This window comes from Alosa pseudoharengus, unplaced genomic scaffold, assembly GCF_046254945.1.
Source record: "Alosa pseudoharengus isolate Yale_2024_CS ecotype anadromous, Long Island Sound unplaced genomic scaffold, YU_APseudo_1.1 YU_APseudo_1.1_scf_20, whole genome shotgun sequence".
NCBI lineage: Eukaryota > Metazoa > Chordata > Actinopteri > Clupeiformes > Clupeidae > Alosa > Alosa pseudoharengus.
The window spans coordinates 15,957,468-15,974,967 of NW_027468664.1; the positions used below are offsets into that span (position 1 = coordinate 15,957,468).

A 17,500-nucleotide genomic window follows, 5' to 3' on the forward strand; every position below is an offset into this window, starting at 1 on the left:
TCCTGGCATATTTGATTCCCATGGAAAGTTTCCAACTTTGAAAATTCCCGGAATTTTGCAACCCTAGTTCTGACTGAAGATTACACTGCCACATGCCCATAGGTTGCAAGACAATGCGGTAGAAATCTGGAATCAGAAAAAGAAGCATTTTTATCTTTTTACATTTTTTAATGAAAAATGGTGTGTCCAAAATTATTCATACCCTTTTTAAATAATCAATGGAGACATCTTTATTTGCCATCACAGCTCTCAAAATGATTCTTGTAATACCTACCAAGCCTCTCCATGTCTCCACAATGATTTTACAACCTTTAGCCATGTGGTAGTGTCATTTTCAGTCAGAAGAAACCTATTAGTCAAGAGAAAATCAACAATACATCAATATTGGGTATGAATAATTTGGTTCTTAACTGTAAATGTGCTTGTAGAAGTTGTTCTCTTTGCACGCACTCCACTGCGTGTGGAAGTTTGAATCCAGTCACGTTGAGGTGCACGCTGAGGTGGAACAGCGATAGAATCGCTGTCTGAGAAATTGCTTAGTAGCATCGCCGCCTGACAACTGGTCGCCTCGGGTTCAGTCCCCAAACCTGCTGTCCATGGTCCGAGTCAGTGTCCATGTTCTGAGTCAGTGTCTTTTTGGATCTGTTAAATACCACTTACTGTACTTTACTTAAGTGCTTATTACTTTATTACCTTATTACTTATTAAGCATCTGCTAATTCCCAGTCATATGTGTCATATGTGCCAAAGAGACACATTATTGGTAGATGTTAGTGTGCTAAGAAGGCACATTATTGGTAGATGTTAGTGTGCTAAGAAAGCATGTTATTGGTAGATGTTAGTGTGCTAAGCAGACGCATTATTGGTAGATGTTAGTGTGCCAAGCAGACGCATTATTGGTAGATGTTAGTGTGCCAAGCAGACGCATTATTGGTAGATGTTAGTGTGCCAAGCAGACGCATTATTGATAGATGTTAGTGTGCCAAGCAGATGCATTATTGGTAGTGAATGAGGTCAATGTGTATAGAAACGCGCACACACACACACACACATACTCAATACTTAGGAATTGAAGTATTCTTAGGAGACTACAAGGCGAGAGCACCAATCTCAGGCATCCCCCACACACATAGACACACACTTGTCCCAAGCAGTCTCTGGGGAGCAGTCTCTGACAAGGTGAAGGTGCCAATCTCACCTAATGCACACACACACACACACACACACACACACACACACACACACACACACACACACACAGTAGTCCTTCAGTCCCTGCGGCTGCTGAAGCCGTCAAGGTGATGGCATCTGTTTCAACTATCTCTCTCTCTCTCTAACACACACACACACACACACACACACACAGCTGTCGAGGAAGATGTTGAATCCAACCACCCTATGCACAATCACAGTCAGTCCCCAAACCTGCTGTCCATGGTCCGAGTCATTGTCCATGTTCTGAGTCAGTGTCTTTTTGGATCTGTTAAATGCCACTTACTGTACTTTACTTAAGTGCTTATTACTTTATTGCCTTATTGCTTATTAAGCATCTGCTAATTCCCAGTCATATGTGTCATATGTGCCAAAGAGACACATTATTGGTAGATGTTAGTGTACCAAGCAGACACATTATTGGTAGATGTTAGTGTACCAAGCAGACACATTATTGGTAGATGTTAGTGTGCCAAGCAGGCGCATTATTGGTAGTGAATGAGGTCAATGTTCAGCAAGGCACTTCATCTATATGAGCGGTTAATGCTTTCTCTCTCTCTCTCTCTTTCTCTCTCTCTCTCTCTCTCTCTTTCTCTCTCTCTCTCTCTCTTTCTCTCTCTCTCTCTCTCTCTCTCTCTCTCTCTCTCTCTCTCTCTCTCTCTCTCTCTCTCTGTAGGAGCGCTTCAGCTACGTGTGTCCCGACCTGGTGAAGGAGTTCAACAAGTACGACACCGACGGCTCCAAGTGGATCAAGCAGTACACCGGCATCAACGCCATCAGCAAGAAGGAGTTCACCATCGACGTGGGCTATGAGCGCTTCCTGGGACCTGAGATCTTCTTCCACCCAGAGGTAAGCCTCCCAGCAACCTAGTTGGTTAGTCTGTTTCACCTTAACCAATGAAATTCCTGAATGTTATGTTAAATGTCGGTTGATCTGTTATGCAGTTGTAGGATGTGTATAGAGTCTATAGAGACATTTTCTGAAAGTTATATATCAAAAATAGGACCTGATCTTTTGACAACTAATTCATATTTGTTCTCTTCCCCTGTCAGTTTGCCAACCCTGACTTCACTCAGCCCATCTCTGAGGTGGTGGACGAGGTCATCCAGAACTGCCCCATCGATGTCAGACGACCCCTCTACAAGGTAGCCTTCCAATAACACCTTGTCATTACACTTTTTTTCCACACACCTGCACCTGTTGTTTTGCCTGTCACACTCAGCTCAGGAGCAAAGCAACACATCAAAAAAGAAATGAGAAAAAAAAAAAACAACACACACCACATGGGCCATCATTTCAGTGGCAGGCAAAGTGCAAAATCTAAAGTCTAACTAAAGCTTATGTAGTAGTGAGGCCAAATCTATTTGCTACTTGCCATAAGATAGCGTTAGTTTAAGCACGTAACACTTTGCACATTGAGTGACTGCACTTCAGTTGCCTGTTAGGTCTGTGTTGTTTGAATTATTTATATTTATATAATATTAATTATTTCATTTATAGATGAAATAATTAAGCAGACGCTTTCATCCAAAGAAGCTAAGATATGTTTATATAAGTATGTTCTTGATGTCTGTGTGTCTGTCGGTTTGCAGAATATCGTGCTGTCAGGAGGTTCTACCATGTTCCGCGATTTCGGCCGCCGTCTCCAGAGAGACCTGAAGAGAACCGTGGACGCCCGTCTGAAGATGAGCGAGGAGCTGAGCGGTGGAAAGCTAAAGGTGAGTTACCTCCTCTAGTTTTCACTTTAACTCCTGTGCACTTGCACACTCTGGTCTCTCTTGATCATTTACTTCTTGTTTCCTTGATTACTTCCTCTGGTTTGTCATTCAAACTTTCTGCACTGTCGACCTCTGCTTATCTTGCATATGATATAGTATAAGATATTATAAAATGTATTTATTATTATTCTGGTCTCCTTTTGCACTCTAGCTTTGGATCAAAGTATTAGCTAAATGATTTAAAAGTGAGCGAAACCAGGTTGTATAGAGGGAGAGAGGGAGGGTCATCTAGCCATCACTGAATCCACTCGGCCCCAGATGGCCGTCTGGTTTGAGTGAAGGACGAGGAATAGAGGAGAGCAAGGAGACCTGGCAGGCCGAAAGCAAGTGTGAGTTCGCTGCGGCAAAACGGATAAAATCAGATCAGATAAACGTGTAACTGAACACGTCGCGTATGAGCGTCTTTGGTAACACTTTAGAATAACATGTGCTTATTAGGTATTAACAGTGCAAAATAAGCAGTTAACAATTCACTACTAACAGTTAGTTAACTGTTGTTATCCTTTACTGGGCTTGTGGAACTATAGGCTACATGGTCCTCGCTTTAGATTGGGGGGCTGCAAAATTTACTACAAATAGGTAAGAAAGGTCTTATAAGCGTATTAGTTATCCACCTCTTTGTCTTATACACCATTAACAAGCATTAACAAGCTGCTTGTTAACACTTACAACTGTTAACAAATATGCTTGTAAGTAACTTAAAAGGCTGCTTATTAACACTTACAAGCTGCATGTTAACAGTTAGTTAATGTTATTAAAGGATAACAGTTAACTAACTGTTAGTAATGAATTGTTAACTGCTTATTATGCACTGTTAATACTAGGGCTGTCAAAATAACTGATTAATTTCTATTAATTAATTTGAGAAAAAATAACTGATTAAAAATAAAAAAAAATAGTGCAGATTAATCGATTCCGTATGACCTTGGACCCCGAACCGTTCTAGTCAGTAAAAACTACACTGTAAAATGAAGGAGAGAGAAGAAAACGTGCTGCCTGGATCACTGATTGCAACATTTACTTTTAAATATGGTGTTGATAAAAAATAAAGTGTTGAAAATAAAATCCTCTGCAATGTCTGCAGCAAGGAATTTGCATATCACCGGAGTTCATCAACTCTATAGTCGCATATCATTGCAAAGAAATAAGTGTTGACATTGAGGGGAGTGTTAATTTATTTTCATTGTGTCCCCTAGGTTATATCTGTGGCCTGAAATGCTTCCCGAAGCACATTTGAATTTATTTCCTCAGCATATTAGGTCATATCATAAATTATTATGGCAATTATTTGAACAGTGAAAATAATAATAAAAGAGTCTTTGAACTTTAATGTCACTAATGCTGATTATTCAATGATTCATTTGAATTTAAATATTTAAAATACTTTCACAGCAAAAATGATATATGCGATTAATTTAGATTAATTAATCACAGAGTATGTAATTAATTAGATTAATTTTTTTAATCGATTGACAGCCCTAGTTAATACCTAATAAGCACATGTTATTCTAAAGCGTTACCGCGTCTTTTTTTTTTTTTTGTACAGCTCATGTTGTGTGCCAGATGTAACATAGCCAATGTAACGGCCACAGGGGCAACTTTGAAGTGAATACTGTCATTTTCCGAATAATAGACGCATCGTGAATAAACTGTGTTTTATGCTAATGAAAAAAAGACACGTACATTGACCAGTGGCGTGTAGTTTTCATCTGAAAAGGGTGTGGCGCATAAAGTTACACCTAAACAATTAACGTTAGGATGCAGGATCAACATGGCGTGACGTTTGCGGGTCGTGTGCTAAAGCCAATTATAAAACTTGAAGGAAGCAATGGGATTTCAAGCATAGTATAGGGGAATGAATACTACACCTCCTCTCTGCACATGCACACACAACACGGACAGAGAGAGAATACTGATCCATGTCGTCATTGAATTTGAGGAAGGTAATGACGGTTGGCCACAAAGTTTCAGTTGCATTGTCATTACTTGTTTACCTTTTCCAATAAAACAGAGCAGTTGTTCTAAAATGGCCTACTATGACCACAGTTAATGCTGTGCTTGTTTAGGCCCTGCACAATTTGCACACAGTTCACATCAGTTAAGACAAATTGATTAAATATCAACGGGAGGGAATTTCTCATGTTTGTCAACTGACCTGGACAAATAGACTAATTTGGTTGCACATGTTCTCATTCAACACATTGTTGACTAACATGAGCTCCTGGCTGAAGTAGAGAAGTCCAATAGCCTAATGAATCAGAATTCGATTGAGCTTTAATGAGAGTCAGTATGCCACCCCCAGTTACTAACCTCAGGACTGCAGAATTTTAGCAAAATGTATGTAAACCGTGATTTATGTTCAGATGACTAAGGTACATTGAATTTTGGTGCTTTTTTTTCAGGGTTTTTTTTCCTCATGTGGTGAGAGAGATCGATCATGTGATGAGAGAGAGAGAGAGAGAGAGAGAGACAGACAGAGAGAGAGAGAGAGAGAGAGAGAGAGAGAGAGAGAGAGAGAGAGAGAGAGAGAGAGAGAGAGAGAGAGAGAGAGAGAGAGAGAGAGAGAGAGAGAGAGAGAGAGAGAGAGAGAGAGAGAGAGAGAGAGAGAGAGAGAGAGAGAGAGAGAGACAGAGACAGAGACAGAGACAGAGACAGAGACAGAGACAGAGACAGAGACAGAGACAGAGACAGAGACAGAGACAGAGACACAGAGACAGCCAGCTATTGACTGCTGAAGTTTGAGACTGGAAGAGGACAAGTCAGGAGTGTTAAAGGAGTGGAGATCAAGCACCTGAAGCTAATTATGTAACATTGTTTGGAGTGCTCTCCAGGTCCACCCGTCACTCCAGAGGTCAAGTCTTTCCATTTGGAACAACCAGGAGCACTGAGCTTATTTGAATTGTTTGCTACATTTGGGCTCATCATGGTTTGTTTGTGTGTTTGCAGCCCAAACCCATTGACGTGCAGGTCATCACCCACCACATGCAGAGATACGCCGTGTGGTTTGGAGGGTCCATGCTGGCTTCCACTGTAAGTTGACCTATGCTGGCCTTTCTGAGTCCACTGAGAGCTGTTCAACAGTTCAGGCTGGACTGCTTGTCCAGTGCATAGCTCTTAGTTTAATACACTACAGCACTGTTGTCGCAGTTGTTGTTACTGCAATGTTTTATGTTCCCGATATGCTGTGAGGCAGCACGTCTTTATTACCGAGACGTTTGTTTGGATCACTGTGGAACGATTTGTTTGCCATTTTCATCATTTTCATTACTCGTGGTTTTGTTTATGAAATCTAAAGAAACTAATCACAATCTAATTAGCTTACAAATAGCTCATTATTACGATTTTCTAATGTCATTTATCTCGTTTTTGTTTTTTTCTTCAGCTTTTTGTAACATCATCTTTCTCCTTTTTCTCACTGATGAAACTTTGTCATTTGTTTCCAACAGCCTGAGTTTTACCAAGTGTGTCACACCAAAAAGGACTATGAAGAGATCGGGCCCAGCATCTGCCGTCACAACCCCGTGTTCGGGGTCATGTCCTAAAGTTCGAATAGCCAAACTGGGACCCCCCTGCCCCCGCACCCCACCGGGGGCAACGGTCTGTGCTGCAGTCCCTCCTCATCACCACCAGAGGGCACACTGACAGCTTACTGACAGCAAAGCGAGGAGGCACAGACAAGACCACAACATCCACCTGAAAAAGATGACCACACCCCATCCCATCCCCCCTCCCCCTCTCTTTCAGACAGCCAATCAGATACGCTTTGCTCGACAACCACCTCTTAAAAAAAAAAAAATCCGCAAGACACCAGGTTGTAACGCCAAAACCATGACTAAAACTCACATACTTCTCCCCAGCGACGTGGGGTGACCCAATTGTTGACGGTTATGATAATAATGATGATTTATGATGATATTATTGATAATTATATATAGTCAAAAAAAAATAACAAACAGTGCCCAATGTGTTTTCTTTTTGTTGATGACTCGAGATAAGATATCGCTATAAGTACGAGGTGTAAGTGTCATTTTGTCATGGATCATTTTTGAATGCACTTCTCGCTGTGTACCAGGGAAGAGAAGTTCGTTTTTTATATATATATGCAAAGAGGAAAAAAATAAAATAAATGAAATGAGACAAGGCCTTGAAAGACCAATACATGGCTCGGCTTATCCAAACTGTGCGCAGAATAAGTGGCCCAACTCTCTCTTTCTGCTTGCGTTTTTAATATGGTCACGCTTAAAGCAGTTTACTTCTTCATATAGTTTTTTTTTTTCTTTTGGTTTCTATCTCTCTTTCTTTGTTTTTGTCTGAATAACTTCCATCACGAGCACTTACACTGTGCCGAGGATGTCTATGAGAAAGAAATTTGATATTGATTAAGGAAAAAAAATAATGCTATTAAAAATGACTGTTGGACCAGTATTATAATAGTCTTGGACGTCATTTGTCTGTGACCAAGTTACCAAATTTGATGGATCAAAATGCCTGTGAACATTCCAATAAAGGCATACACTCCTTTCTACTTCTGCGTCTGTGTGTGTGTGTGTGTGTGAGAGAAACAAAGAGCTGTAGGACCTAATCTTTCTGGAAGAGTGTTGGTTGTGTCCGTGCTATTCCTGAACTATGAATGTTTGTGTGTACAGTAGTCATAGTATTTTTGCCGTGCCTTCTTCTGCTGCTTTTGCTCCTATTACATATATTGTGTCCTCTGCTAGATTGAGATGGTGCGTGCTGAGTTTGTGTTGAAAATCTTTATGGATCCGTCCTTGAGCTGCAGTCTTCTAGTGTTCTCTCTTTCTCTCTCCCCTTTCTCCCTCTCTTACTCTTTCTCTCTCTCCCTGTGTGTATAAGATTTTGATTCATGGCCTGCGTCCGTGGCTGTCTACGGATTTATTGTTTGCCTCGCAATAACCCTGCTATTGAGTGCTGAAGTTTGAGTCTCCACAAAATGACTCTCACATTCTCCTCTCCCCTCCCTCACTAAATTATGTTGGAACAGATGTGTCTGTCTCCCCTCTGATGGGGAGAGATGGTGTGAGCCGACAGGAAAATATTCCTTTCTCACAGCATCCATCATTCGACAGAGAAAGGAAGGGCTGCTTCCCTCCTTCATATATTGGAGAGAGTCTTAACGGTTTTCTTGTGAGTGCTCAGATTAAGTGCTAATTTATGCATTTTACGGTTGGAACATGTTCAGCAACAGCAGCAACCATGTTTTTGCATTGAAAATAACACTGGTCTTTGTGTAGCATGTGTTCATTTTTAGATTTTGGTCTTTAACAAAAGAAGCTTAAGCGTGATGGCAGGCTGCCTCTGCCATTCCATCCTGCTTTTTTTCTGGTGTCACATTTGCATTTAAAGTAAATACCACATGTATCATTTGGTAGCTTAATTCAAACTCAATTGTAAGGGAAGTAGAAAACCTTCTACAAGAGTTGTAATTGAGTACCCAGTCCCCAGATATAACATGTAGTCTAGGTTGCACATATCATTAGGTCAACTTGTACCAGCACATATAAAAATTGGTATAGATATACATATATATTAATTAACACCATAATTTCCCTTTGGGGATGAATAAAGTAATCTATCTATCATATTATATCTACATCACTGTGGTTCTCAAACTGTGGTACGGGTGCCACTAGTGGTACACAGACTCTTTCTAATGGTACTCCAGGAGTCTCAGATGTTTTTTTGTGAATATATATATATATATATATATATATATATATATATATATATAAAGATGCTTTTTTAAAAAGATGATGTTGATCACTTCAAATGATAAACTATTTTAAAAAACCTTATCCACACGATCACTGTATTTTAATGCCGGTCAGAAAGGTGGTAGCCTACTTGGAGAGTGTTTTCTGAAGTGGTACTCATTGTAATGACATAAATGATACGCATGTGTGAAAGGCTGTGTGTATGTCTATACATAAGCTCTGTTGATTATAACGTGTGTGAGTGCACTGGGTGAGAGATGTAGTATAGGCTGATATTCCATTCCAAATCGACTAAGTGAATATCATGACTCAGAGGTCACGTCTCATTATCCACTGCTTGGTGATCTTTAAAGACGATGAGCTCATTGTGACAATGACGCAATATAGATTAAACCGATGGAACCTCAGGATCTTCCTTTGACCGCATCTCTAGGAAATGACGAAGGATGTTGACCAAGTGTGGGTCAAGGGGCTGGGCATTGACCATGGAGGAACACTAGATTTCCCCTTGTGTCTTGGACATGGCTCCCCATGGGAAATGTCTAACATTCTTAAGTTTCTTTGTGACCTACTGATGCCTCAAACCCGGATTGCTGCTAAAAAGATGTGGTCATGGACATGGACAGGCTTGTTAGGTATTATAAGAACCATTTTGAAACCTGTAATGGCAAATCAATCATTCCAGTAACCCATGACCTTAGTCTGCTTGTCTTCAGCAAACTGTTTGTGGGCTTTCTTTAGAAGAGGCTTCCTTCTGGGACGACAGCCATGCAGACCAATTCAATGCAGTGTGCGGTGTATGGTCTGAGCACTGACAGGCTGACCCCCCACCCCTTCAACCTCTGCAGCAATGCTGGCCGCACTCACACATCTGTTTTCCAAAGACAACCACTGGATATGACGCTGAGCACATGCACTCAACTTCTTTGCTCGACCATGGAGAGGTCTGTTCTGAGTAGTTTGTGTGCGTTTGTGTGTGCGTGTTTGTGTGTGTGTGCATGTGTGCATACATCATTGTGCATTATTATTATTACCGATAAAGAGACACCACTGATAGATAGCGCTCCTTTGGGTCAGTTAGTAGCCCGTATTGCTATTGTGTGGCTCCAGGAGAGATAATATTTCAGCACCTCGGTTTGAGAAGCACTTCAATTCTACTGTAACTGTCTCTATTTGAAAATGATTGGAGCCTCACTCTCTGTTTGCAGATGTCCATTCATATGCAAACGCACAACACTCTCTCAAGCTTCAGACCACGCGGGCGAAAAAAGCACACTTGGAACCTTGGGACTCATTCTCAATGATCTCCTTGTCTGTGTGTATTCTTAACAGTAATTCTCTCCACTCCAGGTTTGGCTTGTCCAAGACATTGAACGTTGTCAAGCTCTTTTCCTGGTGTGAACATTTTCTATCTGTTGAAACAGTCGCCATCTCTGTTTCTGACTGTCTATCTTTCTGCAATGTTTTTTTTTTCCCTTCCCAAATGGAACCGGACTCTCTGCAGCCTTTTATATACCTCCCTACACCTCTCTTTCTCTCACACACATTCTCTCTCTCTCTCTCTCTCTCTCTCTCTCTCTCTCTCTCTCTCTCTCTCTCTGTATTTTTTCTTTCATTCTCGCTTCTCTCCACACTGCCTCCAGCCCACGCGTTCCTGTGATCAAAGGCAGCCCTGCCAATATTCAGGCCGGCTACAGCAGCAAGCCATTACTCTCTTGAGCAGCCCTGACAATGTGTATACTTAACGCCAGGATGATCTGATGTGTGTCCATCCAATCCCTACATTCAATCCCTATGCCAGAGTCCACTCTCTTTCTCTCTCTCTCTCTCTCTCTCTCTCTCTCTCTCTCTCTCTCTCTCTCTCTCTCTCTCTCTCTCTCTCTCTCTCTCTCTCTCCTGGTTGTGTGTGTGTGTGTGTGTGTGTGTGTGTGTGTGTGTGTGTGTGTGTGTGTGTGTGTGTGTGTGTGTGTGTGGAGGGAGGGAGGGTTGATGGATCCTCTATTCTTCTTTACCTTTTCTCCCCATCTCTCTCTCTCTCTCTCTCTCTTGCTTGCTCTCTGTTGATGGATTCTCCTTTCTTCTCCATCTCTTTTTCTCAGTATCATTCATTTACTCTCTCGCTCCTTGTCAGTCACTCTCAGTGCCTCTTTGTTGATCTCCATCCCCCCACTTAATCATTCATTCCCTCGTTTCCCACACACACACACACACACACACACACACACGCATACACATACACGCACACAGAACACAAATGTAACATTCTCTCTCACACGCACACACTCTCTTTCAATCACTCACTCACTCACACACATACACAGACCTATACCTATAAATACTATACCTTAACCTGTACACACACACACACATGCACACACACACATGGACACAAAGCCTCCTGCTCCTCCCTGGCTGCTGCAGCAGAAACTGCCCAGAATAAATAAATCAGGTGAAGGCCGGTTGCGGAGGCTGCGAGGGCTCCCAGTGGTGCGCTTCCAGAGAGGAACTAAATGATCCAGCGCCGCGTGTAATTATGGCGATGAATGACTCGCAGCCAGAGCCACATCCATCTGAAGCCACACAGTGTTAATCTGCGGCACTGAGAGAATGAGCAGAGTTCGCTATCACTCTCCCTCTCTCTCTCTTCCTCTCCTTTTCTCTTTCTCCATCTCTCTCTCTCTTCCCTCTTTCTCTCTCTCTTCCTCTCCTTTTCTCTTTCTCCATCTCTCTCTCTCTTCCCTCTTTCTCTCTCCCTCTCTCTCTTCCTCTCCTTTTCTCTTTCTCCATCTCTCTCTCTCTTCCCTCTTTCTCTCTCTCTTCCTCTCCCTTTCTTTCTCCATCTCTCTCTCTCTTCCCTCTCTCTCTCTCTCTGTCTTTCTCTCTCTTTATCTATCTCTCCTGCTCTCTCACTCTGTCACACACACACACACAGCCCACAGCTAGCTTGCAGGTGTGGTATTCCCCACTGTCCAGCAGACAAATGAGCATCATTTGTGGAGGAAAATCTGATTTCTACACTCCATTCAAGCCCACTTGAATAATGTATTAGTGGAGGGAATAAACAGATATCTGGAGAGTTATTTGTCATATCAAACGAAGGTTTCAAGTTGTAAACAAAGCTATTTGCTTAAACAATTAATAATGTACCACTGTTTTGTTTAAGGCCACATACGGTGTTTAATTACCAGAAGAGCTTTAGAATAACAGTGTGACGTTATCGTCTCTTCTATGTTCACTGTTGTGACATGTTTCTCAGCCTCCTTTATACTTTGATTCACAGAGGGAGGACAGCGAATTGCTACATTCATATGCACTGTATATGTTGATTGCATATCCACATGAATATATATTTCTATGAATATATTTGTGTGTGTGTGTGTGTGTGCGTGTGTGTCCGTGTGTGTGCGTGTGTGTGTGGAGTGTGTGTGCAAAGAAGCCCTGGCTGCCATTGTTTGTCACTCCAGACTTTTGCCCACAACTAATTTACACGCCTCTCACACCAGTGTGTGTGTGTGTGTGTGTGTGTGTGTGTGTGTGTGTGTGTGTGTGTGTGTGTGTGTGTAAACAGTCACACCTCCCAACTTCGCTCCCGAACCAAAGCCACTTGCACTCAGCCTCTCACAGTAGTCGCTAAAGCAACGAGAAGGGATGGAATGTTATCTATTTCCTTATTTATGGTTTATTTGATCGGGACAAACACAATGCACATGGTCAAACTGAGAACAAAGGTCTGATGCATATATGTCTGATGCATTGTGTTTAGCACACGCTCATTCGCAACATCCATTCCTCTAGTCTAGACTACAGCATTCAGCTTGGCATTGAAGGTAATATCTATAATTCTGATCCACTTTTTGTCAAATTCATGCTCTCTGCTCTCTCTCTGCAGTCTCCCAGCTATCAATTCTTTGTGTGCTCTCTAGAATCCTTGTGCACAGTCAGTCCTGGCTTTGTTAATGGGAAACCAACACGGTGGCTCAGATTGAGCCATAAACACTCCTACCAATCAACATATTGGTTCAGGAGCATGGGACGAAAGGGAGTGATTTCACTGGCCTTTCAGCTGAAATGTCCACAACCTGTCGTTGTCCAGCATTTTCGTCCTTCTAAACAGCTGCTGCAAAGAGATTGATTACCCGAGCATCAGACAGAGAGGTCGTAAAAACGCAGGTGTGCAATTCTCAGCGTTATTGCTTTGTTTGCTTTATTTATTAATGTTATATTTTTTTTTTGGTTCTTGCTGATACTGTGAGTGAATTGTGTGCCAAATGCAAGATCTCTTTCCTGCACTGCACACCTCTCTCTCTCTCTCTCTCTCTCTCTCTCTCTCTCTTTTATGTCTTCTGTCACTGGTGTTGATAATGATGGCAAAAGTCGCAATCCGTCCACCTCAGCCAAAGCTCTTGTTTTATTTATCAGTCCCTCTGGGCACACCAGCTGAGCGCTTTCTCTTTTACAGTCTCACTTCCAGCTGCAGCATCTCACCAACCACACACACACACACACACACACACACACACACACACACACACACACAAAGTCACACACATTTAAAATGCAGCGTCTCTCTCCACCTGTGTGTTTTGTTGATGGTAAGCCAGTGACTGTCCAGGTGGGCCAGACAGACTGGCGGCTTTTTATCCGTAGCTACACAGCTAGCTACAGAGTTGATGCTAAATGCTAAGTGAAGAGGTAGTTGTTCATGGTTTTCTGGGTGAGTAATTTTGTTTTACCTTATAAAGCACATGTTTAAAAGCTTCTGAGTTTCTGGCATCATAACCACAAAGGACAATATGCTTTTAAATTAGCATACATTTATTAGAGCTAAAGGTAGCCTATTCAACCCAAAAGACTATCCATGATATAGTACCATAAATACATAATACATTAATAATTGATGGGAAATATATGAATAGGGATATTATTTCCCAATGGGAGGGTTTCTGTCCCCTGACAGTAGTCTCATATGAATACACTTGTGCGACTACAATAGACACACAGGTTGCTGCAGGCAATGCAGCATGGTAAATCGTCACTGTGGCATACATGCAAAGAGTGCATGCCACATAGAGCCGCCCCCTATAGGACAGGAGACCTTTCCAGTAGACCCTTACAGACCTTTCCTGACCTGTGTGCTAGTATAAAACCTGCAGTGTTGCCCTCCCAAAACCTCTCCCCCCTCCCTTGGAACGTAGAGCCATTCCCAGGGGGGTCCCCAGTGGCCCCCTGCAGTCTGTAATTTCCTGCCCAGCTCTCCTCCGAGGGGGTGAGAGATGTATGTGTATGTGTGTGTGTGTGTGTGTGTGTGTGTGTGTGCGTGTGTGTGGCAGGGGTGTTCAAGGGGAGACTCCATGCAATCTGAATGGGCACCAGACATGTGTGATTAATGGCTTTTTCTTTTGTGCGAGTTTTCAGCTCGAGCTTAGCGAGGGTCAACTCACTACAATAGTCTACCTGACACCCCCATTACAGCGCTGGCCTTGGCTCTTTCACACGCTTGTTCGGTGTATCTGTTTCTGTGCTTAAATGAATGCCTCCTCTCTGTCGGAAGATTGCATTTTATTTTGGCCTTTGACTATTTTTCTGTCCTGAGCTACAGCTATTCACAGTCAAAAGTGGATTCGTATGTGTGTGTGTGTCTCTGGTGCCTCTGTGTGTGTGCGCCTCTGTGTATAAGTGTGTGTGTGTGATGCTAAAAGAGAAGCTGTTAAATGACGGACAGGAGTAGTATGCAAAATAGCTATATATTTTTTTATTAATCTTGAACAATTTTAAACATTTGGTAATAGCACTATGAATAATAACGCATGCTGTGCCAGATGCTATGCAAAACTCAACTTTACTTGTTAGATCTGGTATACTGGTATAGAATACTGGTAGCCAAATATTCCATTTCAATATTTCATGTGTGCTATGCATTTGATTGTATTTAATCAATAGCTGATCAGAGAGTAGAGTATGTGTGTGTGTGTGTGTGTGTGTGTGTGTGTGTGTGTGTGTGTGTGTGTGTGTGTGTGTATTTGTGTGTATTTGTGTGTGTGTGTGTGTGTGTGTGTGTGTGTGTGTTGTTCGCTTAAAGTGCTGCTGGGCTCATTCCTTCTCAAGGCGAACAAAAACTTCTTCACCAAGCATCCGCCCACCATGTGTGACACAACCTCCTCCTCTGTGTGTGTGTGTGTGTGTGTGTGTGTGTGTGTGTGTGTGTGTGTGTGTGTGTGCGCGCATGCGTATGTGTTTGTCTCTGTGTCCTCCTCCGCACGCATGTGTCTGCACTGCAATTAGAGATTGGCGCGTTGATTACTGGGATCAGATATTTGTTCAGAAATGAAGTAACAACACAGCTGAAATAAGCACCAATTGAGACGCACACTTAAATGCCACACATCGCCACCTGCTACCCATAATCCTTTGCACTCTCTCTCCCACCAACCCCTCCACTTGCCCTCCCTCGAGCTTTCTTTTCCATTGTTCATTCTTCGAGAATGTTACAGACTACTCTGGACCATACATGATTTATCTGTACCACAGGGAAACCACTAATGGGTTACCCATTATACTTAAGGTCCTTAAGATCCCGGATAATTGGTCGACGCAGCCACAGTGGTACAGAGCGGATGGGCAGTCAGTCTACTCACGCCGTCGCACTGGGCCCGTTGTGAAATATTAATACACTGGAAGATCACTCCTTTTATTGTTTTCTCATTTCAATGCATTAACGATTCAATATGTGAGAATATGTCTGATATGAGTCAGACTGGAAGGGAGGTGGGGGTTAGAGGGTGAGTGGGGGAGGGGGGGCAGACTCTTACTGTAAATTGCTGCTTTGCCAAGAAGAACAGTGGGCAGAATGTTGTTGGAAATCATCTTGGACACTGTGTTTGTCTGCTCTTATGTGTGTGGTAAGTTGACGCCAGTGTTTCCTTAGTCAGGCTCTCCTCTGCATTTCCTTAAGAGACTGGTACACACACACACCCCTTGAGGCTGTTCTGGGTGCGTGGGTCGGCCAGTGCTCATTCTCAACCGTGTCTCTGGTGTTATGATCACGTACAGCTGCCCTTATGTCGACGAGAAGCTCATCCACGCAGCATCTGCCCTAGGGCGCTTGCACGCACGCTTGCGCACCCGTAACATACTTCTGCACACACACACACACACACACACACTCACAGCACAGGCAATCTCTCCCGCCCGTGTGCATTCACATTCATCGTCGTCTCTGCATTCGTCTGCACGCTGAAACGCAGACACCCTGTGTGGCCTCATCGGCCAGCCTGTGGCTCTGCAATTCGCAACGCTTGCAAAACTGACTCACCCGAAACTTTTGTCCACCTAGTGTACAATTATTTTTTTCCCATGCATTGCGGTCATATGGTCTTAAGCAAAACACTGGTCATTTTAGTTACCAGGGTTAATAACAGATTATTCAAGACACTGCTTATGACGATGCTTGATCGACACTTGCTCTTTATCTTAGGCAAACACTGTTTAGCCCCCAGAGGATGTTAAACGACAACGAGTGCCCGAATCAATAGCTTTCCGAACACACACAAGACTACGTTTTCCATTACAGAAGTCAGTGAGCTTCGGGCAAGAGAGACTTAGTTTCGATTTTTCTCCACGTTTAAGATAATTTGTTTAAGTTGTCAGTCACAACCGGTCCGACTCCGAACCGAACATTGCGGTTGTCTCTCCTTGTGGCCGCACGAAGAGCTCTCTCTCTCTCCCTCTCTCTCTCTCTCTCTCTCCCTTTTTTCCACAGAAAATGCGGTGAATGGTTTACCACAATACCTCCAGTACAGTGCAACACGGCAAGTGTGTAGAGGATCCAGGAGGCTGTCGTGAGTGGATTTTAAAGACTCCGAGCTGAATATCTGCGGGTTTTTGGGATCAGACAGGTTCTTTGAAGCGGTGGGAAACCACTTATTAATCAAACATGAATCAAACAGCTACAGTTTCCCACCAGATCCCGTGCCAGTCATCGAAGGAGATAAAGGTAAGACATTTTAAGAATAATTTACTAGTAGTCGCATCACCAACACCCGTACCTCCCCAAACTAAACAGGATGGCTTCTTGGTTTTTGGATAACAGGGAGCTTACCCGATAGCGTGTCCAGCAGATTTTTTTCTAATGCAAAGCACGAAGTATGCTTAGAAGCTGTATAATGAAATTCTACAACACTTTCCATGACCTCATAAAGTATGCACAATTTTGTTTCGACCCAAGGTGTATTTCTTTAAATTATGTTATAACATGACGGGATGGTATTACTAAGCAGTGAATGCTGCTTGTATAAAACCAAGTGGGTTTGCTGTGGGGTAAGCAACAGCGCTGATATAACATAGGAGCCTGCAGAGATGTGAAATGGTTAGAGTGATGAGATTGATCAATACCTGCTACCTTTCTACTGTATCTCTGCTTACACGCAAACTATAGCCAATCATTAAACAGCATCTGAGTGTGGAACGTTTCTGGCAGAAACCTGGCTGAGGTCTGTTCCATGGTCGCCGGTGATTAGGGTCTCTAGGATATGCAAATCAAGCATATTTGGCTTCCTTGACACAGATAAGGACACCTGAGAGAAAGGATGCTCTGCCATGCAGAAGCGTTTTGTTTCACATCTGTATCACATTTTGACCAAAGCAGTTTAAAACAAGTAGTGTGTGTTCTCAGAAGGGTGTGCTGAGTTTTGCAACGGTTTGTATAAGCATGTTTAAGAGTAAAACACAACACCTATGTGACTTTCTGGAAGCTCATATAGTGCCTGTCTGCCACGCAC

The 17,500-nt window shown here is 42.7% G+C and overlaps 2 protein-coding genes across 2 annotated transcripts in view; both read left to right on the top strand.

Moving 5' to 3' along the window:
• Nucleotides 1-7,516, top strand: part of actr3 (actin related protein 3) — a 19,556-nt gene extending 12,040 nt beyond the window's left edge. Inside the window, exons 8-12 of the mRNA XM_076296695.1 lie at nt 1,889-2,062; nt 2,266-2,358; nt 2,806-2,931; nt 5,938-6,021; nt 6,438-7,516. Coding sequence (XP_076152810.1) covers nt 1,889-2,062; nt 2,266-2,358; nt 2,806-2,931; nt 5,938-6,021; nt 6,438-6,533 — 573 coding nt within the window. The 3' untranslated portion in view covers nt 6,534-7,516. The remainder of the gene's footprint in view (nt 1-1,888; nt 2,063-2,265; nt 2,359-2,805; nt 2,932-5,937; nt 6,022-6,437) is intronic.
• Nucleotides 7,517-16,600: 9,084 nt separating this feature from the next.
• The window catches only part of dpp10 (dipeptidyl peptidase like 10), a 126,694-nt gene continuing 125,794 nt past the window's right edge, over nt 16,601-17,500 (top strand). Inside the window, exon 1 of the mRNA XM_076297347.1 lies at nt 16,601-16,716. Coding sequence (XP_076153462.1) covers nt 16,657-16,716 — 60 coding nt within the window. The 5' untranslated portion in view covers nt 16,601-16,656. The remainder of the gene's footprint in view (nt 16,717-17,500) is intronic.